Raw genomic sequence first — 26,856 nt, forward strand, 5'->3', positions numbered from 1 at the left:
TTCATAGTCTTTACACAGCATTTTTTTGTCATATAGCTAGATAGCTAGCTACATTTTTAAGAGAGCGCATTTCAATTGGCTTCTCTCCCCGTTTTCATTCAGTTATCCCAGTACTCTTAAAAAACGCACTTTTCTAAAAATGGAATTTCATGAAATAACTAAAAAAGTGTAAACTGTAGCAATTTATTTCCCTTTATAGTTCATTCGCCTAAGCATGACCATCATCCACATACCCATTTTTTTTTTCTCCAAACGTTGCTTTTTTTGTGTCAGCAATTCAACATTGTTCTAAGGGGGGGCTAGTTACCCACTAGTACCTTATAGAGAAAAGAAAGCAATTGATAAGACACAGCACAGAATAAATGGTAATAACATGCTAATAACGTTGAAACAGAGCTACCTGATTTTCTACTTCTCCTGATAACCATATTACAAGCTCTTACAAATGTAAGAGCTTGTTTTGACATAACCCTACACTTCTACACATGCAAGAACCATCAGGTACCATTATGCAATCGTATTGTCTGCCATATCGCTGTCATATTGTTGAAATTGATGGCAAGACACGAACCCACAAATAGAGACGAAAAAGAATAAATAAAACAAGGGATTCATTACATGCTCAAGTTGTCATTTACCAGATGCTTTTATCACGAGCAATTACGGTTAAGTGCCTTCCTCAAGTCAGTTTAGTCAGTTTAGGGATTCGAACCAGCGACCTTTCGGATACTGGCCCAACGCGCTTAACAGCTTGTCTACCTGCCACCGCTATATATTGTTTCAAGTAGCTACCGTTTCACATTTCATCAGAAAACCAAAAAAACATATTAACCACATTTTCCCACCACTATTTAGTCCAGGCTCAACATCTGCGTCGGAAGATGCAGATTCAAGGAAACAGGTTGAAAACAGAGAATAAGGGATCTTATGATCTTATTGTTCCGCTTCTGAAGAGATATAATAAAATACACATTTCACAACTAAGAATAGGTTATCTTATAGTAAAGAAATCAAATGTTTTGATGGTTTCAAGTAGCCTTTATCTTCTATTATGGTGACATTTTCCTAACCCAAAACAGCACCAATACTTTGCAGAACCATTTGTGTTTTCTTTCACAAAGGCAGCGATTATTAAACCCATCCCCATCTGAAAGGACATGGTTACTTTGGGAAACTTAATTATTTTGAGCAGGCTGTGTTACGCCAGGAAAATGTCACTCTTCATACAAGCCGTATCACTGTAAAACAACAACAGCAGCATTGTATCAATGTAAAAAAGCACAAATACATGATTTCCCTCATAGACAAATATACCTGCTCAATAAGCATTCAGCATTTAGTTATTTAAAGCAAAAATAAAAGCTGGATGTTCAGTTATTCATGGTAAATTAATTAAATAATTGAATTAATTAAGATATGAAATACTACATTAGAAAACATGACAAGTTACAAAATATTTTATTAGAAAATGATACATACTTAGAGGTCAAGGGCCTATATATTTACGAATGAAATATTTAAGTAAACATAATATTTAGATAAATATATATATATATATATATTTTTTTTATAGAAATCAAATACAGATTTTGTGAAAATAATTTAACTATGACATATTTTGCAGGACAACTTTCATAAAACAGTCTAAAATTAAATCATAATTGATCTACCTGAAAGATTTGCTCTCCTTATTTTAAGGAGAGCAGAAAACCTTAACTTAACCTTTGTTTAAGTGTCTGCAATGGGTAAGTCCCAAAGTAAAATGTGATATTCATTTTAATTGTAAGGAGGGAAACAATACACACCATATACAAATGTGTATGTCCTGCAGTTAATGTAATATGACTATATGACAGTCCATGTTCAGTGATTATGTTGTTAAGAATTGGGAAAATCAAAAAATACGAGTTCAATTGAACGGAAACGGTGATGTACTGAATGACCAGTTGAAAAACGGGAAAGGGTTGGATAGGGGTTGTGGGCATAATGTAATTGTTTTTGTGTTGGGGAATGCTGTCAGCATGGCCACTGACCTTTAAATACATCCCTTCACGCATTGCTTCAAGCCACACGTTGCCTTTTGTGACCTGACAAGATTCCGCAGGAGAATACGACAACAACAAAAACTCATCTACAACACACTGAAATTAAAATATATTAGCAGAAATGTGAATAAATTACATGACCACAAACTTTGCATCAATGACTGGGGTGCATTGTTCAGAAAAAAAGATTGTTTGGGACACACTTAGTTAAATAAAGTGAGTAAAGAATGACAACAGATCCGAGAGACATTTCTATGATGATTATGATGTGTCCTCTATTGAACCTGAACCTGATACTTATGTTCAGTTGGTGCAGAGACAAAGATGTGAGGTGAAACACTGTCACTTGGGCCTTGTGGTTTCTAACTGCTCCCCCAATCTGATGCCACTTCCTGTTGTTGTTGACAAGGGCTATGTTCCAATTGTATTATCTACATATCTGTCCTTCCTCCCAAAGTGTGAACTTCCCTTCACTGATTTGAAAGAAATATGGTGGCATGTAGCCTAGCGGTTAAGAGCTTACTGGTCCCCATTGGGAATCAAACACAAAACCAACTGAGCTACACGGGACCATACTACTATGCTTTGTAAAGTAGCATCAGAGGTTGAATTGGAGATTGTCAGAGCATGTTTACATAATAATCAACAATTCAAAGGCATTGGAAAAATATAGCCTACCAAGACACTCATGTTGAAGATTAGATTAGGTCGCCCACTTTACCGGAAACTTGTATCTCTCACTGATTAATAAACGACATAAATGCCACAACCATCATCACCATTAACAAGTGTTGATGTGTGAGAAAAACATCCTGCTGCATGTAGTTAACTGTCAATACTGTAGCCGACAAAGTTAATCAGATTGAAATCCGGCCATGTTGTTTCATATTGAATACCCACTAAAGAGAGCATTCTCTTCTCTTTTTCAATAGAGTAAAATAATAAGGTTCACTGTTCAAGGCACCAAGTTCATTTTCACAGTGGAAAGCCTATGTGCATGTTACCACATTTGATGAATAATTACATTACTTGCTTGTTAATTCAGTGAAACAATACCGTGCAGGCTATCTAGCTTTTTATTAGTTTGTCATTAGTTTTACTCGTCTTTGTATTTAGTATTTGGGATGAAAGTGAAAATTGTATCAGTAATTTCTGTTAATTATAGTATTATAGATGTTATTTGTATTTCAATATAATTAAATAAAATGTAACATTTGAACATACTGTTAAAGGGCCTTCATTGGGAAGTGAAGATAAAAAAATACAATTAATTAATAAGACATTTCGGTAGCACTTTACATTACAGCACAAAATAAATAGGTGATAATATGTGGGTGATAATTATGATAATAACCTGGAAACTGACTTTAATTCTACTGTATTTCATAACCATATTTATTTCCTGGTAAAAGTTAGTCTAAGTTAAAAAACAAATTAAACACTCCATCCCTGACTTCATTTAATTTCTGTGTAATTTGAATGTTTCAAGGTAAAAAAGTAGCCTATACATAAACAGAAGTATGAAGAGCTTGTTTTGCAATAGGCCTACAATTCTACAAATGCAAAAACAATAAGCTACCATTATGGAATTGTCTTGTCTGCCCATCACTGTCATATTCTCAAATTTGATGGCTAGGTCCAGAAGGCTCGTTAACAGCTTCTACCCCAAAGCCATGAGACTGCTGAACAGTTAATCAAATGGCTACCTGGACTTTCTGCTTTTCACCCCTGCTTACATGTAGGCCTACAGTGTATTAGTACATCAATCAATCGCCTAACCAAACCTACATGTACATATGACCTCAATCACACCAACTACCTCTTATCCCAGTACACTGACTCTGTACAGTAGGCTACTCCTTGTGTGTATATATATATATATATATATTATTATTTTTTAATTTTTTTTGTTATTTTGTTGTTTTATTTTATTTCATACCATGTCATTGTTGCATACTTGTACCTGATTGACTTAAAGGGCATTCTAGAGCGTGCATTATATCCCTTTATAAACTGGGTGGTTCAAGCCCTGAATGCTGATTGGCTGAAAGCCATGGTATATCAGACCGTATACCACAGGTATGACAAAACATGTATTTGTACTGCTCTAATTACATTGGTATCCAGTTTATAATAGCAATAAGGCACCTCGGGTGTTTGTTGTATATTGCCAAAATACCATGGCTACGGGTTGTATCCAGGCACTCTGCGTTGTGTCGTGGTTAAGAACAGCCCTTAGCTTGGTATTATTTGCCATATACCATACACCCTCAGGCCTTATTGCTTAACAAAATATGGTATTTCCACATGGTAGAATTAAATGGCTATAGTTATTTCTTACATATTCTATGTTTGAGCTGCTTTTGAATGCAAAAGTCGAATTGAAAACATTGTAATTCTTGAATTGGATTTTCATAAAAGTTTGGTTAGCTAAACTAGCAAGTTTGTTTGGTTACCAAGGTAAATACTGTAGCTATCTATTACACTTTCTAGCTATTTCAGTGGATTTTAAACACATTTCTACCGGCAAATGTGTACATTATAGCCATGATATGAACAGGATTATGAACTCGGGGATTTAGGCGTTCTCTGGAAAATAAGGCAACTCTGTGGAAGGTTAGTTCCACTCCGTTAGCATGGCGTGAAAGATACCTTCCAGGTTATTCATTATTTACCAGGGAACCTAGCTATAGCCCCCTCATTGATTATCCCTTATGCCTAAATGCTGCTATTTTCTTTTTATCTATTTGCTAATTATCTTACTTTTTAACTGCATTGTTGGGAAAGGGCTAGAAAATAAGCATTTCACGCTACGGTAAAGTCTACACTTGTTGTATTCGGCGCATGTGACAAATAACATCTGATTTGATTGAATAAAAGAGTGTTGCGCCAGTAACCGAAATGTCACTTATTCATGTCCACGAGCCGACTAGGGGTGCGTTCGTAAATTCACTCTGTGTGCGCACTGGGTGTTCGTAAATTCAGAGCGTTGTCAGATTGTCCGTTCGTAAATTCAGAGCGTTTCGCTCTCGGAGCGTTCAGACGCTCTGGCCGAAGAGTAAAGTTGAACCGAGCGTTCTGACCACACAATGGCAGTCAAGCACCCAAGCTAACTGGCTAACGTTGGCTAGCTTGCTAGCTAGCTACTTCCAGACACTAATGAGAGAATACCTCTCTGACCATTGTACTCGCCCTAGCAGAGCTGGTTAGGCTGTTTTCATGTTATCCACTCTAACTATGCTGCTGGTAACAATTGAAATACGTTTTTTTGTCGATCTTTACCGACTCCGGCCATATTCAACAGGTGTTGAGCGTTCCTAAATGCATCAGGTTTTCTGCGCTCTGACACACTCAGACGAGAATGCTCTGAAATCGGAGTAGATAGCCAGAGCGAATTTACGAACACACCCCTAGGTGAAAAATCTATAAATTTGCCCTTGAGCAAGGCACTTAACGCCAATTGCTCCTGTAAGTCGCTCTGGATAAGAGCGTCTGCTAAATGACTCAAATGCAAATGTCGAAATTAACCCACAATAAATTGTAACATCCATCATCCTTTGAATAACCAACAACTCATCACACGATCGAGCTGCGGTTATGCAGCTACGTCTTGTTTCCAGTAACTACGTTACACCTTCCATTAGAAAACCAAAGAAACATATTAACCACATTTTCGCACTGCTATTGGGTGAGTAGGCTCAACACCTGCTTCGAAACACAAATGGAAGCAAACAGCTTCAAAACAGAGAAAGGGGGATCTTATGATCTTGTTCCGCTTCTGAAAATAAAAATTTCAAAAATAACAATAGATTATTTTATAGATAATAAATACAACGTTGTGGGGGGGGGGGGGGGTTTAAGTAGCCTTTATTTTCTATTAAGGTGACAGTTTCCTCGTAAAACAACAGCACGGAACAGTACAACATTTACAATATGCTGCTTTGCAGAACCTAGTTTGCTGTAACATTTCTTTCACGAATGCAGCGATTATTAAACCGATCCCCATCTGAAAGGATTTGGTTATTTGAGAAACTTTGCACACTGCATAGGCTGTGTTAATTTTACCAAGGAAAATACATAGGCTGTGTTAATTTTAGCAAGGAAAATACATAGGCTGTGTTAATTTTAGCAAGGAAAATACATAGGCTGTGTTACGCAAGGAAAAACATTGTATCAATGTAAAAAGCACAAATTCGTGATTTCAATCATTCGTCTGCTCAATAAGCACTCAGCATTTAGTTAATTATAACAAAAATAACATCTGAATTTTCAATTATTCATGGTAAATTAATACAAAAATTGAATTAAGATATTAAATACTATGTTCGAAAACGAATTCAAATTTCTTTAAATAAATTACACTTCATTACACACATGACAAGTTACTAAATATTATTTTGGATAATGATGCATATTTAGAAATAATGAGACTACATATTTAATAAGTTATAGGTCACATTAATATTTTGAAAATATTTTTGTGTAAATCAAAGACGGATTTAGTGAAAATGATCTACCGCTGTGACAGATAGGCCTATTGCAGGGCAGCTTTCATAAAACAGTCTAAATTTAAATCATAAGGATCTACCTTCAATATTTGCTCTCCTTATTTTTCAGAAAACATTTACATTTACATTTAAGTCATTTAGCAGACGCTCTTATCGAGAGCGACTTACAAACGTACAAAAACCTTAACTGAACCTTCTTTCAAGTGTCTGCAGCGAGTGGCTCCCACAATCATCAAAAGTAAAATGTGATTGTACATTTTAAGGAGGGAAACACAATATACACAATTTAAAGTTCCGCAATTCATGTCATAATTGGCAGTTGAAGTTAATGGAAGACATGGAAAGATATGGCTCACAATACTTTAGCATCCTAAAATAAAGTAGGACAAAAAGATTTTTCGATCTCAATGGGATCTAAAATCCTTGTTGTTACCAGCCCACTACAACTATATCCATACTTGTGGTTTTCCCTTTCAATGAATGTGTCCACTGGTGCTGGGTCTACTTCCCAGGTTCCTGTGGTGCAGCAGGAGAGCGAGCCCACAGCAGTACTCCATGCTCTTCACTGTCATCACTGTGTAAGCCAGAGAGCCCAGGTTCAGATTGCACATGGACTGGAAGGAATCTGGAGAAAATAAAAGTTTATAGGCTGGGATTTTAGCCAGTCATTTTATTTATTGAATACTTTTCTGCAATTTCAACAGTAAAACACTGTAGAGTGCACAGTATAATACCATACATGTGTTGTACAGAATTAAGGCTGTAGATTGCACTGCATTATGAAAACATACTGTTATTAACTGTAATTGGAAGCCTCCTGTAAAAATTATTCTAACATGCTGTATTTCTTTACAGTAATGGTTTATGCCTACTGTAGATTACAATGATCCGTTTCAGGCACCAACCTCATGCTGTCGGGTAAGACGCATGAAGCTCAGACTATTTTAGTAGGCTAACTATCTTCTTGAAGCTGCTGTGAAGTAGAATAATCGTTTCGTTAGCTGCTGGGGAGGTACCTATCCTTGTTTATACATATACGATAGGGCGGCAGGTAGCCTAGTGGTTAGAGCGTTGGGACAGTAACCTGAAAGGTAGCTAGATCCAACCCCCGAGCTGACAAGGTAAACATCTGTCATTCTGCTCCTGAACAAGGCAGTTAATCCACTGTTCCTAGGCCGTCATTGTAAATAAAGGTTAAAACTACATATATATATACAAAAGTATGAGTGGATTTGGCTTTTTCAGCCACACCCATTGCTGACAGGTATAAAATCGAGCACACAGCAATACAAAAATACCGACACTCCTTAGCTGTCACAACCCTGTGTGATATGTTCACTTGGCTGTGTGACATAAATCCTAGCTTTGCAGGCCAGGGGTGTCCATATAGTCTCTCCACGGTTACTGGCCCAACGCTCTAACCACTAGGCTACCTGCGGCCCCCTTATCAAGGGTGTCAATCATTTTGAACCACTCTGTACATTTAGTGACACTTGAGGGAGGCATTTAATGCAAGTAATGAGGATGAGGAAAGGTTTCAAAACGCGCAGTGCCTTTGGGAAGTATTCAGACCCCTTGACTTTTTCCACATTTTGTTGTGTTACAGCCTGAATTTTGAAATGGATTATAAATAAATAAGTTCAGGAGTAAAGACGTGCTTAACAAGTCACATAATAAGTTACATGGACTCACTCTGTGTGCAACAATAGTGTTTAATATGATTCGAACATGAATAGCCTGATTCACGCAGTCGCCTCGGAACGGTTGATGTTGAGATGTGTCTGTTACTGAAGCATTTATTTGTGCTGCAATCTGAGGTGCAGTTAACTCTAATGAACTGATCCTCTGCAGCAGAGTTAACCCTGTGTCTTCCTTTCCTGTGGCGGCCCTCATGAGAGCCAGTTTCATCATAGCGCTTGATGGTTTTTGCGACTGCACTTGAAGAAACTGTATTGACTGACCTTCATGTCTTAAAGGTCAGAGTGTTGCGGAAGACACATTTCAGTTGTACAAATGACGAGGTATCCCCCTTTCCCTTAATAAGTAACGATGGACTGTCGTTTTTCTCTGCTTATTGGAGATGTTCTAGCCATAATATGGATTTGTCTTTTACCAAAAAAGGCCATCTTCTGTATATCACCCCTACCTTGTCACAAAACAATTGATTGGCTCAAATGCATTAAGGAAAGAAATTCCACAAATTAACTTTTAACATGGCACACCTGTTAACTGTAATGCATTCCAGGTGACTACCTCATGAAGCTGGTTGAGAGAATGCCAAGTGCGTGCAATGAATTCATCAAAGCAAAGGGTGGCTACTTTGAAGAATCTCAAATATAAAATATATTTAGATTTATTTAACACTTTTTTGGTTACTACATGATTCCATATGTGTTATTTCATAGTTTCGATGTAGAGAAAATATAACAATTAATAAGACATTTCGGTAGCACTTTACATTGAAGCACAGAATACATGGTAATAACATGACAATAACATTGAAAATACTTCTCTTGATAACAATGTTAATTTCCTTGCAAAATATATGTTAAAAACAAATGAAACACTCCAACCTTGATTTAATTTAATTTGATTGTTTCAAGGTAAAACGTACACATAAACAAAAGTATAAAACGTTCGTTTTGCCATAGATCTCTAATTCTACAAATGCAAGAACCATAAACTACCATTACGGACTCGTCTGCCATCGCTGTCATATTCTTCAATTTGATGGCAGGAGCCGAACCCACAACTAGAGGTAAAAACAGATCAAGGCAAAATGAATCATCCAGCAGCTTTGGATAACCAACTCATCACACACTCGAGCTGTGGTTATGCAGTTAGCTATATCTTGTTTCCAGTAACTACCGTTTCACATGTACTTAGAAAACCAAAGAAACATTAACCATATTATCCCACCACTATTAAGTCTAGGCTCAACATCTGCGCCGGGAACATGCACACTGACGCAAACAAGTTGAAAACAGATAATTGGTGAATTTATGATCTTATTTTTCCGCTTCTGATGAGATTCAATTAAATAACATTTTCCCAAATATGAATAGATTATTTTATAGTAAAGAGATGCAATGTTTTGGGGGTTTTAAGTAACCTTTATTCATAGAAAACAGCACGGAACTGTAAAAATGTTTTTTACAATCATTTACAGAACCATTGTTGTTGCAACTTTTTGTTCACAAAGGCAGCGATTATTAAATCCATCCGCATCTGAAATAATATGGTTATTTTGAGCAACTTGGTTAATTTGAGCAGGCTGTGTTAGGCAAGGAAAATGTCATGCAAGCTGTATCAATGTAAAAAAACAACAACATTGTATCAATGTAAAAAAGCGCATAAATGATTTTCCTCATAGAGGTCTTCAGGTGCTGGGTCCTCTTCCCAGGTTCCTGTTGTGCAGCAGGAGAGCGAGCCCACAGCAGTACACCATGCTCTTCACTATCATCACTGTGTAAACCACAGAGGCCAGGTTCAGACTAAACGTTGACTGGAAGGAATCTGGAGAAGAGAAAAGAGTAAGGCCGGGATTCAATTTGAATGCAGGTTACATTCATTGCCGTTTAAAAACACATGTTCCTATTAAGCCGACATATGCTACATTTACCGTGGATGGCATCTCGGCACTGGATGGCATCTAGGCACTTTGCCTATAAACCATGATCAGATTATCTATCCGATCGCGTTTTGTCGGCTATACTCCACTTAGGAAGTTTTAACAATACGAACATTTTACATGACCTTGGCGAGTGCAACAGGTAATAATGTTCCATTCGACTCGCTCTGCCACGTCACAATTCCTGGTACTCTGGTCCTGGATCTTGGACCCACTACTCACGCTGGTCCAGGATTCGTTTCAACCCGGGTTAGTTTGTGTTTCACACATGCTTTATAGCGCGGATCAGGGTAGGCTACTAAACGCTCCTGGATCTGGATCATAAGAGGATATGTGAAAGCGCCCTTAATTAAAGGTAATTTCAAATTGAGCAGCCATAAACAGCGTTTACCGTGAATACGTTCGTCAGAAGGTGGAATGTCGACAAAACGCAATCGGATTTAATACCTGTCTAAATCCGTTCATTTATCCAACCACTCGTATTTTTATTTTTTCCCTATTTTTTATTTTTGTTTTGAATTGACCCCAACCCTGCATGAAATATACATTCATTTTACCTTCGACATACTCCTGCATGTCATTTCTGAACGGGCAGGTTGGTGAAGACATGGTGGTTGGAGTATCTTCTGTTGGTTTATTTGAGAATGAGATGGAAAAAGATTATATTAAAGAATATGCTTTCAGAATATTATGTAGGCTACTGTCAGGGATAATTGTTACGCTAATTAAGGTGTTTTGTTTTAACTTGCAAAACTAATAACTACACAACATTCCTATGCAATGGCCAATTTTATGTCACATTTTTATGTTCTTTCTTTTTAATATTTTTTTCCTAACATGTCTCTCGCCAGACATAGCAGGGTGGTCTTCCCATTCGACTCAGGGTTGGACGCTGGGTACACCGTCACTTTGGGTTTTCGTTGAGTGCCGTCTGATTTTCAAGAGATATAATAACATTTACAGACTTCTTTAAAGGGACATGTCATTTTTACATGGTTGAATCCATGATAACCTACTCATATAAATATAGTACATAAATATTAAATGAATAATGATGTATAAAAAAAACATAATAGGCCTGCATACTAATGTAAAACTATTTCAATGACTGGCTTTACCTTTTGGGATGTCAACATGTTGAGTGCCCAATTCATGCTCCACAGAACAGATGTATTTGTTCCTGTACGTATTCTCTTTATCAATGATGATCATACTGGTCGTCTGTCCTTCCTCCCTCTTTTCCAGCTGTTCCCCCTCTGCTTTGGGCACCTCCGTTATTCCATCCTCAATCTTCCATGAGATCTTGACCAAGTCTGGAAACATGTCTCTCGCCAGACATAGCAGGGTGGTCTTCCCATTCGACTCAGGGTTGGACGCTGGGTACACCGTCACTTTGGGTTTTCGTTGAGTGCCGTCTGATTTTCAAGAGATATAATAACATTTACAGACTTCTTTAAAGGGACATCACACACAAGATGAATCGTGATGTCCCACACCATTTGTTCTATATCCAGCTGTTCTGTCTATATTCAAGTGAACAATTAATTACATTTTTCTCCATAACAACTATCCTTTATGGAATATCTTATTTCAATGTAAATCATAACTTTCAATGTCATTTAAAACGTAAGACTCTTAGTTAAGTAAACAGTTCAAAATTTTTGCTCTATGTCAAATTACTTGACATTTATATCACTAATTTAACTGAGGGTGTATATCTCTAAGAGTAGGGACATGCAATATACTGTAAAATGTTCGTATGGCTTCCTTGAAAATCAGAATTATCTATTGTACAGACTAATAACTTTCAAATACTTAATATTTTGTTCCTAACATGGATTAATCATGAATAGTGCATATTTGCGGAGCAATACTGCAGATGTTATCGAAATGATTTTGGATAGTGATTAGAGCTATAGATTAAATATGAATTATTAAGGACTACTGCTTTGTTTACCTGTTGAAAATCAGAGGAATGGATATCTTACCTGTCACATAAAGTGTCGTGCCAGAGCCAAATTCGAGCCTACACAGTGAAAATTCCCTTCTCAAAAAGTAGTCTGCACTGTGAGGGTAGCCTGGGGGGGTGGATGTGGGGGATGGGGGGTGGTGGGGGGTTGGTGTTTTTTTCCTGTGGTAGCTAGTCCCCCCCATCTTTAAATTGGATAATTTAGCATTTTTAATTGTTAATACAAAATATGTAAATGTTTCTCTGCATATCTAAGCATAACTCTTGAGCTTTAATATTTTTTTTTACAGATCTATTTATTATTATTATTTTATATTTCAACTTTATTTAACCAGGTAGGCCAGTTGAGAACAAGTTCTCATTTACAGCTGCGACCTGGCCAAGATAAAGCAAAGCAGTGTGACAAAAACAACAACACACATGGGATAAACAAACGTACAGTCAAGAACACAATAGAAAAATCTGTGTACAGTGTGTGCAAATGAAGTAAGGAGGTAAGGCAATAAATAGGCCATAGTGGCAAAGTATTTACAATTTTGCAATTAACACTGGAGTGATAGATGTGCAGAGGAGGATGTGCAAGTAGAAATACTGGTGTGGAAAAGAGCAGGAAAACAAAAACATATATGGGGATGAGGTAGGTAGTTGGTTGGATGGGCTATTTACAGATGGGCTGTGTACAGCTGCAGCGACCGGTAAGCTGCTCTGACAGATGATGCTTAAAGTTAGTGAGGAAGATATGAGTCTCCAACTTCAGTGAATTTTGCAATTTGTTTCAATCATTGGCAGCAGAGAACTGGAATGAAAAGGTGGCCAAAGGGGGTGTTGGCTTTGGGGATGACCAGTGAAATATACCTGCTGGAGCAATTGCTACAGGTGGGTGTTGCTATGGAGATCAGTGAGCTAAAATAAGGCAGAGCTTTACCTCCACTTGCTCCAGATGACCTGGAGCAAGTGGATTTGGCGACAAATATGTAGAGACGACCAGCCAACGAGAGCATACAGGTCGCAGTGGTGGGTAGATTATGGTGCTTTGGTGACAAAACAGATGGCACTGTGATAGACTGCATCCAATTTGCTGAGTAGAGTGTTGGAGGCTATTTTGTAAATGACATCGCCGAAGTCAAGGATCGGTAGGATAGTCATTTTTACGAGGGTATGTTTGGCAGCATGAGTGAAGGAGGCTTTTTTTGCGAAATAGGAAGCCGATTCTAGATTTAATTTTGGATTGGAGATGCGTAATGTGAGTCTGGAAAGTTTACAGTCTAGCCAGACACCTAGGTATTTGTAGTTGTCCACATATTCTAAGTCAGAACCGTCCAGAGTAGTGATGCTAGTCGGGCTGGTGGGTGCGGGCAGCGATCGGTTGAAGAGCATGCATTTCGTTTTACTAGCATTCAAGAGCAGTTGGAGGCCATGGAAGGAGTGTTGTATGGCAATGAAGGTCGTTTGGAGGTTTGTTAACACAGTGTCCAAAGAAGGGCCAGATGTATACAGAATGGTGTTGCCTGCGTAGAGGTGGATCACAGAATCACCCGCAGCAAGAGCAACATCATTGATATACACGGATAAAAGTGTCGAATTGAACCCTGTGGCACCCCATGGTGACTGCCAGAGATCCGGACAACCCTCCGATTTGACATACTGAACTATTTCTGAGAAAGAGTTTGTGAACCAGGCGAGGCAGTCATTAGAGAAACCAAGGTTGTTGAGTCTGCCGATAAGAATACGGTGATTGACAGAGTCGAAAGCCTTGGCCAGGTTGATGAAGACTGCTGCACAGTACTGTCTTTTATCGATGGCGGTTGTGATATTGTCAAGGACCTTGAGCGTGGCTGAGGTGCAACTGTGACCAGCTCGGAAACCGGATTGCATAGCGGAGATGGTACGGTGGCATTCGAAATGGTCGGTGATCTCTTTGTTGTTTGGCTTTCAAAGACTTTAGAAAGGCAGGGCAGGATGGATATAGGTTTGTAACAGTTTGGGTCTAGAGTGTGTCATGTCTTTGGCTATGCCGGATTAAGTTATATGCCGAATTGGTACAGTGATACATTTTGAAGGAAAGAACTATAAACAAAATACATAAATGCTATTCTAACACCCGGGGGGTGTATGAAAAAAAAGAAATATATATATTTTAAAATAATAAACAAACAAATAACAAGGGTAACTATTTACACATTTTCTATTTAGAATATTGTGAAGACCCTCAGTCCTCTACACAATATTGTGCTGCTGGTGCTATGGCCCATAGCAGTCTCTTTCTGCTGTAAAGCAGAGGCTTACTGAACAGGTGGTGCAGGTGATGGGGAATTTCCTGTGACAAAGCGCACAACGACGTCTCCCTACTGTGCCCTTTTTGCCCTGAGGCACATTCATGCCTGCAGAGAGAAATCTGGGCAGGTGAACACCACTGGTTGTGGTGTTCACAGACTCTAGACTTTGTTTTAGCTTTTCCTGATTTATTTGCCATAATTTAAATATATAAACTTGTTGAAAATGCTATTGAATATGTACTGCTATGCGTTACACTCGTGGCTCCGTCAAGTAGGATTTGCAATGGCGAATTAACCACTTTTACGCCAGAGTTTACGACAAAGGCTGGTCTTCAAACGTATAACCATTACATATTGCCGTTTACCTCAGCTCATTGGCTATCTTCCAAGCTAGATTTCAAGATGATCAGTGGTCATTGGGCCAAAATACAGTCAATCAACGATAGACCGGTCCTACCATTGGTGCACAATGAGGTCATTGATTGGTGTCTTCCAATTGAATATGTCCGTAAACACACAAGCCAGTTGGTCTGCGCATGCTCTGAGGGCTGAGGGCTCTAGGGATGCCGTCTGGGGCGGCAGCCTTGTGAGGGTTAACACGTTTAAATGTTTTACTCACGTCGGCCATGGAGAAGGAGAGTCAACAGTCTTTGGTAGCGGGCCGTGTCGGTGGCACTGTATTGTCCTCAAAGTGTGCAAAGAAGTTGTTTAATTTGTCTGGGAGCAGACGTTGATGTCCACGACGGTGCTGGTTTTCTTTTATAATCCGTGATTGTCTGTAGACCCTGCCACATACATCTCATGTTTGAGCCGTTGTTTTGCGACTCCACTTTGTCTCTATACTGAAGCTTTGCTTGTTTGATTACCTTACAGAGGGAATAACTACACTGTTTGTATTCGGCCATGTTTCCAGTCGCCTTACCATGATTAAATGCAGTGGAATGTGCTTTCAGTTTTGGTTAATGCTGCCATCAATCCACGGTTTCTGGTTAGGGAAGGTTTTAGTCACAGTGGGTACAACATCTCCTATACACTTCCTTATAAACTCGCTCACCGAGTCAGCATATACATAAATGTTATTGTCTGAGGCTACCCGGAACACATCCCAGTCCACGTGATCGAAGCAATCTTGAAGCGAGGAATCTGATTGGTCAGACTAGCATTGAAAATACCTAAGCATGGGCGATTCCTTTTCTACAATGTAGAAAAAGTAAAAATAAAGAAAAACCCTTGAATGAATAGGTGTCCAAACTTTTGACTGGTACTGTATGTACTTAATTAAGCAGGTTGTGTAGGTGTTAAGGGGAGGGGGTGGGGGGATAAATGTGTATTTGTTTAATGTCAGTTGGTTGATCAAAGCAAATCCGTTTTTGATGAGCGATAGATTCTGCTTAGTATCTGTGTTAAGTACCTGAAATACAATCAATATCGCAAATCCATGTGTATCGTCAGCCAGGGCCAACCTATCACTGGGCGTTTCAACTCTGCTTCCACCATGAATAAGAACACCCTTTAGCCATTCTATATTCACAACATACCCAAATTGCACACAAACCTCTGCCCTAGCTCTGCACACGACGTCCGAAAACAGGACACACCAGGAAGATGCAACTTAGACATTGTTTGCTCATTGGCAAGACATCTCAACTATGTATTTATCATTCCTTTTAGAATAGCATTTCGCTTTGGACTTGAAGAAGAAGACAATCTAACCTCTGATTATGTAACTTCCTGTGGTGCAGAAACCTTTTCATGAATTCAAAGCTTCATTAAAACCACAGAGTTTTTGTACAGGCTGTGTGGATCAGTTCTCACTGTGGGTTGACGAGTCCCAGCAGGCACAGTAGTAGGTGGCAGAATGGGACACTTTAACTGACTGGATCTTCAGCTCACTGGAGTCAGACTTACCCACGGCAGAGAAATCTGCTGTCTGAGGATGAGTGTTATCACGGGTGAAAGAATTGGAATTAATAACATTGTATAAAATCCGAGAGAAGGGTTCACCCTCTCCCTTCTGGTACCAGTGGACTGTGTTACCCCAACACGAACCAGTAACTTTGCAGCTGAAGGAGACAGTCTGTTTCTCTTTCCTAGTCTTTAAAATCTGGTCCTGTTGCAGCCGTTGTCCTGAAGCAGCCACTGTAAAACAGAAGGGGATCACCAAATAACTCACAGTAGAATTATTCCATTCAAATATTAGATACCAGTTGGATGGAGGTTGGATGAATCACTTACCCAGAAAAAGAGAGAATATTATTATTCCACAGTCCATGTTCAGTGAATATGTGCTTAAGAATTGGGAAAATCAAAAGTGACGTGTTCTATATAACATTGAACAATATGAATAAGAATAAGAAATTAAGAACTGAAAATCAAATTGATTCCACAAATCTTTACAGAAGTATGGTTTGGATCATATAGTCGATTATGAAGATGAGATGTGAAGAAACAGCTGGGGTGTGTCGTCTCAAACAGATCCTCTGATTATGTCACATCCTGTGGTGCAAAACACTATATTTTTCATTAATTCACAGCCGATTCATTCACAGCTCAAGAATTGGGATAAAAGATTCTCCCTCCTTCGTCTGGTACCAATGGACATACTTTGTACACTGATCATTGTCTTTGTAGCTGTAGGAGACAGCCTCTCCATCTGTCCTAGTCCATGATATATCCTGGTACAATATCTGCCCTGCCACTGAGACTGCAATGACAATTGTCAACAACAATACACTCAGAAAAAAATACATGAGCAAAATTTGAAAGCAATTATGTGTCCACAATCTTTGCATTAATCATAGACTTAAATTCAGACAGAGACATTATTTTCCTCCAGTCATTTCCAATTGTTCCATGACCAGGGTGTCTCATCTTGACCAGTGTGTCTCATGTCTCATCACTATTCAATGCTTGTGGAAAGTAGTGAACACCCATTCACTGTCTAAATTCAACCATTATATTCTTTGTACCAGATTTATCAATACTAGTCAGCTAAGTGATACATTCTTTGTGTATCCTTGTTCAATGACCTCCTAACATTTTATGTACTGTAGACCTCTATGTTCCAATCCCATACTGCTCATTTAATACTGACATTGCTCCCCTGTGTCTTTCTCCACAAGATTATGCTAAAACAGAAGCCTACAAACCATGTTTGAAAAAGTTGAGTAGAGAAATGGTTAACATAAGTGGCTATATCTTTTCAGTCTTCTGCATGGAAACTGTTGGTTTTGGCTTGACTATCTGCTATCACTGATGTTCTGTTTTCTTAAGGATAGCCCCCTCAATTTTCGCCAGAAATGACATACCCAAATCTAACTGCCTGTAGCTCAGTACCTGAAGCAAGGATATGTATATTCTTGGTACCATTTGAAAGGAAACACTTTGAAGTTTGTGGAAATGTGAATTGAATGTAGGAGAATAACAAGGGGGTTGGAAGTGCATGTTGGTGGAATCAGGTTCTGTCCCACCAAAACAAAATACACAACAAAACACAATTTAGCCTGGCTAGCTAAACATACCATACATGGACATTTCAATATTGTCAGCTTGCTGTTAGCTAACTAGCGTCACTAAATTGGCAGCAAGATTGCTAGCTAACTGAGACTGGTTGAGAACAACTAACCAACCATAGACTATTTTTACACATTCATCATTGCTACCAACACACAAACAGAGAGTGAGTTAGTTGTATCAACAATTGTATTTTAAGTAACGGACTGTTACCATTACCTTAGCTTATTTCAGTCAAAGATAGAAAATAGGCGAAAATGATTGACAGCGTGTATACCAAAAGAAAGCTATATATTTAACCAGGCAAGTCAGTTAAGAACAAATTCTTATTTAGAATGACAGCCTACCAGTGAGTTATCTGCCTTGTTCATGGGTAGAACAACAGATGTTTACCTTGTCCGCTCAGGGATTTGATCCAGCAACCTTTCGGTTACTGGCCCAACACTCTAACCACTAGGCTACATGCCACCCCTTAGCTGATGGCTTTCGGAGTTCAATACTGGACTGTAATGTTAACTAGCTAGCTAACTTACCCAGCTAGTCCAGCTAGGCTAGCAAGCTAGCTAATCTTTGGTTACTTCTAATTGAGAATCATTAGAGGTAAAAATAAATGGACTGTATTGATGGTACATTCCCTTTTTATAGTAGCTTACGGTCTGTCATCCTTCAATAGAGCCCTACACAGGAAAGACTAGGAAGGAAAGAGTGACTCTTTCAACTGCAAAGTTGTCAGCCAGTGTAGGGCTAAAATCTTCAACTGGTACTATAAAAGATCATGTAGGTGACAGAGACAACGGAAGAAAATGAAAGCTGTTTTTTTACACATACCCAGTTGTCTCTGATCTGCAAGGAGGAATAACAGAGCGCCATCTTATTGGAATGAAATGCAGGTCAAGACTCTCTTGTTTCTGACACTGTAAAACCTTATTAGTCATTACTCAAAAGTTTTGTGGAATCCCGCTGCACTAGTATACTAGAGTACAGTTACTTACAACGTTAGAGCTGACTTTACTCAAACTATAAGTGTCACATGATCCCAAACAGGCCACAATTTAAAGTTGATTAAACACAAAACGTTTTAGTAAGTAGAGAAACCTTTTAAGTACATTGTACTCAACATTGTTTGCTAAATGAGGTAGATTAGTAATGTACCACACCCGTAAATCATTTTTGTCCACTAATGGTAATTTCAGAGTTACATAAACATAATATTTTGAGCTAAATCTACTAAAATATTTAGAGATTGTAAAAGTATATTTTGAGTACAGAATACTTCAAAGATGTCTGTCCATTTCCTTGCTTTTTTCCCCTACAATAACTTTAGTTGTAAGGTTCTGTTTGTACTCAAAACCTTAAAACCATGGTAACTTGACACTTAATCATGTGAAATGTGCGTGACCAGGAAATGTCTCTCTGCCAGTAGCATGACTCATTCCCCTCTTATTCAGTCCCACAAGACAGTAGAAGCCTCATTCAAGTTTCTATAGCTGGTTGACATCTAGTGGAAGCCGTAGGAAGTGCAAACAGATCCATATCCTACTGTGTTTTCAATAGGCGATAAGTTGAAAATCGACCAACCTCAGATTTCTCACTTCCTGTTTGGATTTTTTCTCAGGTTTTTGCCTGCCATATGAGTTCTGTTATACTCACAGACATCATTCAAACAGTTTTAGAAACGTCAGAGTGTTTTATATCCAATAGTAATAATAATATGCATATAGTATCATCTGGGACAGAGTAGGAGGCCGTTCAATTTGGGCACCATTTCATCCAAAAGTGAAAATGCTGCCCCCTATCCCAAACAGGTTAAAAACAACCTGAGGATTGATTATAAAAAACATTTGACATGTTTCTACGAACATTACAGATATTTTTTGGAAATTTCGTCGAACGGAACGAGGCTGTAGTTTTCTGAACATAACGCGCAACCCAAATGGCGTTTTTTTGTTATAAAAGTAATATTTATCGAACAAAAATAACATTTATTGTGTAACCGGTAGTCTCGTGAGTGCAAACATCCGAACATTATCAAAGGTAAGCGATTCATTTTATTGCTTTTCTGACTTTCGTGACCATGCTAATTTGGGGATAGCTGTTCTAGCATTGATTGATACACTCACAAAAGCTTGGATTGCTTTCGCTGTAAAGCATATTTTCAAAATCTGACACAATAGGTGGATTAACAACAAGCTAAGCTGTGTTTTGGTATATTTCACCTGTGATTGCATGATTATAAATATTTTTTGTAATATTTTGCGCCCTGCAATTCAGAGGTTGTTTAGGAAAATGATCCCGCTAAAGGGATCCGTAGCGCAGAGAGGTTAAAGTCCTTCCACAGTGCCCTGCTGGAAAATACCCCAAAGTGGGGGCATTTTCTGTACACCAGCATGAGGGAGCGGACACACCTTGCAGTTATGGAGCACAACAAGATTGTGGACAGAAACCAGCAAGGGACACTGAAAGGTATAAAATCAAGACTACAACAGTAATGACACAACCACCTCATTCTCTTCTCTTCAGATTCTCAAAACACAATACAAAGACATGTCTACAAAATTCCCCTGCAAAGGGTTAATATTGATACACCAAGATGGCGCCGGAGTAGAAGGCAGACGTTTTACGTGCCCCCAGTCGATTGTGTTTGTTTGTAACTTATTGTTTTTACTTATTTTGTACATAATGTTTCCACTACCATCTCTTATGACTGAAAATAACTTCTAGACATCAGGACCGCAATTTTTCACCATGGACCTGCAGAATTTCTTTTTTCCTTTCACGAATCTGACGAGCCCGACACAAAGGATATACTGCTTCCTCGGGAACAGGCCCCGATCCCCATGATCTACATGAAGAGGAGGAAGAAAAGAGGGGCCGAAGAGCGGGCTGCCTTCTGAGCTGTAAATAACAGCTGGTAAACGATATCTAAGGAAGTCTTGAGCTATTGCTCACCTGAGGTAAATTATCTCATGATAAGCTGTAGACCTACCTACCGAGAGAGTTTTCATCTGTATTCTTCGTAGATGTTTACATACCACCACAGTCAGAGGCTGGGACTAAGACAGCATTGTATGAGCTATATTCCGCCATAAGAAAACAAGAAAACACTCACCCAGAGGCGGCGCTCCTAGTAGCCGGGGACTTTAATGCGAGGAAAACCTAAATCTATTTAACCAAATTTCTATCAACATGTTATATGTGCAACCAGAGGAAACATAATTCTGGACCACCTGCAGTCGACACACAGACGCACACAATGCTCTCCCTCACCCTCCATTTGGCAAATCTGACCATAATTATATCCTCCTGATTCCTGCATACAAGCTAAAATTAAAGCAGGAAGCACCAGTGACTAGATCAAGAACAACGTGGTCAGAAGATGCAGATGCTAAGCGACATGACTGTTTTGCTAGCACAGACTGGAATATGTTCCGGAATTCCTCCGATGGCATCAGTACACCACATCAGTCATTGGCTTCATCAATAAGTGCATCGATGAAGTTGTCCCCACAGTGACCGTACGTACATAGCCCAACCAGAAGCCATGGATTACAGGCAGCATCCGCACTGGGCTAAAGGCTAGAGCTGCCGCTTTCAAAGAGCGGGACTCTAACCCGGAAGCTTATATGAAATCCCTCTATGCCCTCCAACGAACCATCCAACAGGCAAAGCCTCTATACATTAATCGTACTACACCGGCTCTGACACTCGTCGGATTTGGCAGGGCTGGTAAACCATTACAGATTACTAAGAGAAGCCCAGCCGAGAGCTGCCCCCTTCCAGACGAGTTAAACTACTTCTATGCATGCTTCGATGCAAATAACACTGAAACATGCATAAGAGCACCAGCTGTTCCGGAAGACTGTGTGATCACTCTCTCCGCAGCCGATGTGAGTAACACCTTTACACAGGTCAACATTCACAAGGCCGCAGGGCCTGACAGATTACCAGGACGTGTACTGCGAGCATGCGCTGACCAACTGGCAAGTGTCTTCACTGACATTTTCAACCTCTCCCTGTCCGAGTCTGTAATACCAACATGTTTGAAGCAGACCACCATAGTGCCTGTGCACAAGAAAACTAAGGTAACTTGCCTAAATTACTACCGACCCGTAGCACTCACATCTGAAGTGCTTTGAAAGGCTGGTCATGGCTCACATCAACACCATCATCCCAGAAACCATGACCCACTTCAATTTGCATACCGCCCTAACAAATCCACAGATGATGCAATCTCTATTGCACTCCGCACTGCCCTTTTCCACCTGGACAAAAGGAACACCAATGTGAGAATGCTATTCATTGACTACAGCTCAGCGTTCAACACCATAGTGCCCTCAAAGCTTATCAATAAGCTAAGGACACTGGGACTAAACACCTCCCTCTGCAAATGGATCCTGGACTTCCTGACGGGCCGTCCCCAGGAAGTAAGGGTAGGTAACAACACATCCACCACACTTATCCTCAACACAGGGGCCCCTCAGGGGTGCGTGCTCAGCCCCCTCCTGTTCCCTCTGTTCACTCATGACTGCAAGGCCAGGCACAACTCCAACACCATCATTAAGTTTTTCTATGGAACAACAGTGGTAGGCCTGATCACCGACAACGACGAGGCAGCCTATAGGGAGAAGGTCAGAGACCTGGCCGTGTGGTGCCAGGACAACAACCTCTCCCTCAACGTGATCGAGACAAAGGAGAAGATTGTGGACTACAGGAAAAAGAGGACCACGCAGGCCCCCCATTCTCATCGACGGGGCTGTAGTGGAGCAGGTTAAGAGCTTCAAGTTCCTTGGTGTCCACATCACCATCAAACTAACATGGTCCAAGGACACCAAGACAGTTGTGAAGAGGGCATGACAAAACCTATTCCCCCTCAGGAGACTGAAACGATTTGGCATGGGTCCTCAGAAGGTTCTACAGCTGCACCATCGAGAGCATCCTGACTGGTTGCATCACTGCCTGGTATGTCAACTGCTCGGTCTCCGACCGCAAGGCACTACAGAGGGTACCGCGTACGGCCCTGTACATCACTGTGGCCAAGCCTCCTGCCATCCAGGTGGTGTCAGAGGAAGGCCCTAAAAATTGTCAAAGACTCTCTCCACCATAGTCATAGACTGTTCTCTCTGCTACCGCACGAAAAGCTGTACTGGAGTGCCAAGTCTAGGTCCCCCCTCTTTTACACCGCTGCTACTCTCTGTTGTTATCATCTATGCATTGTCACTTTAACAACTCCACCTACATATACATATTACCTCAACTAACTGGTGCCCCCTCACATTAACTCTGTACTGGTACCCCTCTGTACATATTCTCGCTATTGTTATTATACTGCTGCTCGTTAATTTCTTGTTACTTTTATTTTTTTTAACTGCATTGTTGGTTAGGGGCTCGTAGGTAAGCATTTCACTGTAAGGTCTACAGATGTTGTATTCGTGACTAATAACATTTGATTTGAAGAAGCTGATTAAACAGCATGATCATGGCACAGTTGTACCCTGTGCTTGGGACAATAAAAGGCCACTCTAAAATGTGCAGTTTTGTCACACAACACAATTCCACAAGTTTTTAGGCAGCCTGCATTTGGCATGCTGACTGCAGGAATGTCCACCAGAGCTGTTGCCAGAGAATTGAATGATCATTTATCTACCATAAGCCAAATAGAACATTCTTTTAGAGAATTTGGCAGTATGTCAACTGGCCTCTCAACTGCAGACATTGTCATTTTTTACATTTAGTCATTTAGCAGGCACTCTTATCCAGAGCGACTCACAGAAGGGTCGTGCATACATTTCTGTACTTGTCCCCCGTGGGACTCATACTCACAACCCTGGCACTGGCAGGCTAGAGAAGTGTGCTCTTCACGGATTAATCCCAGTTTCAACTGTACCGGGCAGATGGCAGACAGAGTTTATGGTGTTCTGTGGGTGAGCTGTTTGCTGATGTCAACGCTCTGAACAGAGTGCCCCATTGTGGCGGTGAGGTTATGTTATGGGCAGGCATAAGCTACAGACAGCCAACATAATTGCATTTATCGAAGGCAATTTGAATGCACAGAGATACTGTGACAAGAATCTGATGCCCATTGTCATGCCATTCATACACCACCATCACCACCTGTTTGTTTTTTGTGTGTTTTTTTTCTCCAATTATTTTTTTTTTTAACTGGGCAAGTCAGTTAATTAAGAACACATACTTATTTATGAAGACAGCCTTCCAGGGAACAGTGGCTTAACTGCCTTGTTCATGTGCAGAAAGACAGATTTTTAGATTTTTACCTTGTCAGCTCACGGATTTGATCCAGCAACCATTCAGCTACTGGCCCAACGCACTAACCACTAGGCTACCTGCCACCCCACGTTTCAGCAGGGATCTGTACCCAATTCCTTCAAGCTGAAAATGTCTCAGTTATTCCATGGCCCGCATACTCACCAGACATGTCACCCATTGAGCATGTTTGGGATGCTCTGGAATGACCTGTGAGATGTGTCACGCTGCATGAGGTAAATGGTGGTCATACCAGATACTGACTGGTTTACTGATCCACGCACCTCCAGTTTTTTAAAAGGTATCTGTGACCAACAGATGTATACAGTGTATTCGGAAAGTATCCAGACCCCTTGACTTTTTCAGATTTTGTTACGTTACATTCTTATTCTAAAATTGAATAAATAGTTTTTTCCCTCATCAATCTACACACAATACCCAATAATGACAAGGCAAAAACATTTTTTTTTTTAAATATCACATTTACATAAGTATTCAGACCCTTTAGTCAGTACTTTGTTGAAGCACCATTGGCAGCGATTACAGCTTAAAGTCCTCTTGGGTATGATTCTACAAGCTTGGCACACCTGTATTTGGGGAGTTTCTTCTTTGCAGATCCTCTCAAGCACTGTGAAGTTGGATGGGAAGCGTCGTTGCACAGCTACTTTCAGGTCTCTCCAGAGATGTTCGATCGGGTTCAAGTCCGGGCTCTTGCTGGGCCACTCAAGAACATTGACTTGATGGCTCCAAACTTCTTCCATTTAAGAATTGAATTAACCTTTATTTAAACAGGGAGTCACACTGAGGTAAAACTATTTTACATGAGAGCCCTGTATACCTTTACAAATAAAACCAAATACATAACACAACAGCCCTGCAAAACACTATAATAAAACACATAACACAACATTAAATATATTTATTAAGAAAAGCAATCGCATTCTGTAACGTAAAAGTCTCCAATCAATCATTTTATTTGCCTGAAAGGCCCCAGAATATCTAATTGCAAGGAATTCTGCATTTTGTTCGACACAAGGAGCAAAAAAACTAAAAGCAGATTTTCCCAATTCTGTGGAGACCAAAGGGTTGCAAAACGGCATTGTAAATCATTAAAAGGTTGTGTAGCTCTCTTCCTACAGACAGAGAGGTCCATCCCACATGTTTGTAAAGAATACAATGGTGAGTTCTAAAACCGTCCCCAGTAATAAAACGTATTGCTGAATGGATACTGAATCCAATGGTTTCAAAACAGAGGCTTCTGCATGCATATAAATAATGTCACGATAGACTGATGAAGGCCACTGTGTTCTTTGGGATGTTCAATGCTGCAGACAATTTTTGGTACCCTTCCCCAGATCTGTGCCTCAACACAATCCTGTGTCAGAGCTCTACAGACATTTTCTCCGACATCATGGCTTAGTTTTTTGCTCTGACATGCACTGTCAACTGTGGGATCTTATATAGACAGGGGTGTGCCTTTCCATATCATGTCCATTCAATTGAATTCTGCACAGGTGGACTCCAATCAAGTTGTAGAATCATCTCAAGGATGATAAATGGAAACTTGGATGCACCTGAGCTCAATTTTGAGTCTCATAGCAAACGATCTGAATATTTATGTAAATAAGTTATTCTGACCGTTATACCCATATATACCTAAAAAGCACACTAACCTCTGTCCAACCTCTGCACACAATGTACGTATACAGGACACATCAAGAATATGCAGTTTAGACACTGTTTGCTCATTGGCAAGACATCTTGTATATTTTTTTAAAATTCCTTTTATAACTGCATTTCACTTTGGATTTGACACTACACTCTAACCTCTTATTATGTCACCTACTGTGGTATAGAAACCTTTTCATGAATACAAAGCTTGACTAAAACCACAGAGTTTTTGTACAGGCTGTGTGGATCAGATCTCACTGTGGGTTCCCGAGAACCAGCAGGCACAGAAGTAGGTGGCAGAATGGGACACTTTAACGAACTTGATCTTCAGCTCAATGGAGTCAGAATCAGACTCCCTCCAAACGGAGAAATCTGCTATCTGAGGATGAGTGGTAGAAAGCTTGACAGAATTGTCAACAGAATTAAAGTATAGAATCCAAGTAAATGGTTCACCCTCTCTCTTCTGGTACCAGTGGACCAGGTTACCATAACACGAACCAGTAACTTTGCAGCCGAATGAGACACTCTTATTCTCTCTCATAGTCTTTGAAATCTTTTTCTGTTGCAGCCGCTGTCCTGAAGCAGCCACTGTAAAACAGAAGTGGATCACTAAAAAATTCACAGAAGAGTTACTACATTCAAATATATGGATACCGGTTGGATAAACCACTTACCCAGAACAAGAGAGAATATTATTATACCACAGTCCATGTTCAGTGAATATGTGCTTAAGAATTGGGGAAATGAAAAGCTACACGTTACATATAACACTGAACATCAGACTGATTTAACAGATCTTTACTGAAGTATGGTTTGGATCATACAGTCGATTATGAAGATGAGAGGTGAGAAACCAGCTGGAGTGTGTCGTCTCAAACAGTTCCTCTGACAATGTCACTTCCTGTCGTGCAAAACACTTTCTTTTTCATTAATTCACAGCTTGATTCTTCCGCAGCTCAAGAATCAAGGTAAAATGTTCTCC

The 26,856-nt window shown here is 39.7% G+C and overlaps 1 gene segment (V, D, J or C); it reads right to left on the reverse strand.

The window, feature by feature from the left end:
* Positions 1-9,645: 9,645 nt before the first annotated feature.
* On the reverse strand, positions 9,646-12,244 carry LOC139545725 (T-cell receptor gamma chain C region C7.5-like). The segment is given in 4 exon segments: positions 9,646-10,069; positions 10,742-10,810; positions 11,303-11,599; positions 12,173-12,244. Coding segments are annotated over 3 exon segments (411 nt in total).
* Between the last annotated feature and the right edge of the window lie 14,612 nt (positions 12,245-26,856).

Source organism: Salvelinus alpinus, chromosome 19 (assembly GCF_045679555.1).
Source record: "Salvelinus alpinus chromosome 19, SLU_Salpinus.1, whole genome shotgun sequence".
Classification (NCBI taxonomy): Eukaryota; Metazoa; Chordata; class Actinopteri; order Salmoniformes; family Salmonidae; genus Salvelinus; species Salvelinus alpinus.